Source organism: Myotis brandtii, unplaced genomic scaffold, assembly GCF_000412655.1.
Source record: "Myotis brandtii unplaced genomic scaffold, ASM41265v1 scaffold1103, whole genome shotgun sequence".
NCBI classification, from domain to species: Eukaryota; Metazoa; Chordata; class Mammalia; order Chiroptera; family Vespertilionidae; genus Myotis; species Myotis brandtii.
The window spans coordinates 1,252,074-1,253,529 of NW_005353762.1; the positions used below are offsets into that span (position 1 = coordinate 1,252,074).

At 57.1% G+C, this 1,456-nt stretch overlaps 1 protein-coding gene across 1 annotated transcript in view; it reads right to left on the reverse strand.

The window, feature by feature from the left end:
* Positions 1-680, reverse strand: part of LOC102261026 (heparan sulfate glucosamine 3-O-sulfotransferase 3B1) — a 40,155-nt gene extending 39,475 nt beyond the window's left edge. Inside the window, exons 1-2 of the mRNA XM_014544095.1 lie at positions 430-680; positions 148-343 (exon numbers count right to left, since the gene is read on the reverse strand). Coding sequence (XP_014399581.1) covers positions 148-343; positions 430-680 — 447 coding nt within the window. The remainder of the gene's footprint in view (positions 1-147; positions 344-429) is intronic.
* Between the last annotated feature and the right edge of the window lie 776 nt (positions 681-1,456).

Genomic DNA, 1,456 nt, shown 5'->3' on the forward strand with positions numbered 1-1,456 from the left:
TTCCTTGGCCTCCGGACGCCCGGTGGGTGGGTTTATTGCACCCGTGCGCCCGGGGCCACCGCTGCTGCTCCTGCTGCTCTTCCCCAGGTGGCGGCAGCAGCTGTAGCGGCCGCGGCTTTTGACATGTTGCCCGGGAGGAGCCGCAACTGGAAAGAAAGTCGGGTGGCGGCAACTGCTGGCCTGGGGACGGCTCTTACGGCGCGACGGCCCGCTCTGGGGCAGGAGAACGCTGCGCTCCCGTGTCCTGGCCGCTCGGACGGTGCGTACGGCCGCTGCCCGGGGCTGCCTCCTCGCTGCCCTGCGAACTGCTCCTGAGAGCAGCCCCGGCACTTCCTCGCTGAGGCTGCGAAGGAGAACTGCGCAGGAAGCGTAGAGACCGAGGTGGAGTGGGCGGGCCCAGCCACCCGAGGGATAGGCCGCTCCACCTACCAGAAACCAGGACCACCATGCAAATACAGCAGCTTCGCTAAGGCTGCAGCAGCCAACCAGCTCCCGGAAAGTGGGGGTGTGGAAAGGGTTTGGGGCGGAGGAAAGTTGTCGGGGGTTTCTATTGGCTGCAGGATCAGAAGGGCGGAGCCAGGGACTGGTGACAGGAGCCGAGGGAAGAAGGATGCTGGCATAACCCGGCGCTGGAAGAGGACAGACCCCACCGAGTGGTGCACTTGGGCACCCGAGCGCATTTCCGCACTCGCTCCCTGAGCGGAAGCCTTGGCTGTAGTTGCCCATGTGTCGGGACGCAGTCCCATCCAGTTGTTTCATGGGCGGGCTCCCGGCGTGTGTGTGTGTGTGTGTGTGTGTGTGTGTGTGTGTGTGTGTGTTGCGCAGTAGGGAGGGGGTTGGAGAAGCAATAGTCAGGAGGGACATGCAGACCCCAAACCACCCATTGGCTGGGAGGGGAGGGGAGGGGAGGCGGTTTATGAAGTTCAAGTGGAAAGCGTATTTGGAAATTGCTGTCAGATTTTTAAAAAATGTCTTTCTTTCTTATTCTTTACCAGGAGTTGATCTCTCTAGGCCGGCCCGGTTAGCTGGGATAGGTGCAAACTGCCCTCAGAAAAAAATCTTCCCCAGTTGCCCAAACTGCTGGAGAAAGATGAGGGTGAAGGGGGAGAGGGATTAATAGGGAGATAAAGGCTGGTAAAATGTTTCCTGGTGCAAAAGTGAGTGTGAAAGTCACGTGTAGAAAGTTTTGTCGGGATATGAGTTTCTTGAGGACATTAAGTTGAAGAAAATGTTCAATCCTCCCTTTTCCCTGAGTAAATAATAAAGCCCGTTTACCTTCATTGAGAAGACAGTTTGGTTTGCTGACCTGTTACACTAATTATTAGGTGTTGTTGTGTTCTCACCAATTTATGTCAAACTTTAAACACCGACCACTGAGTTGCATAGAGTCCACTCGAGGCCGCTTTCTCGGTCTCTTCCTGAAAAATACCCTTGGGGCGGGGGCGGGGGCGCAGGG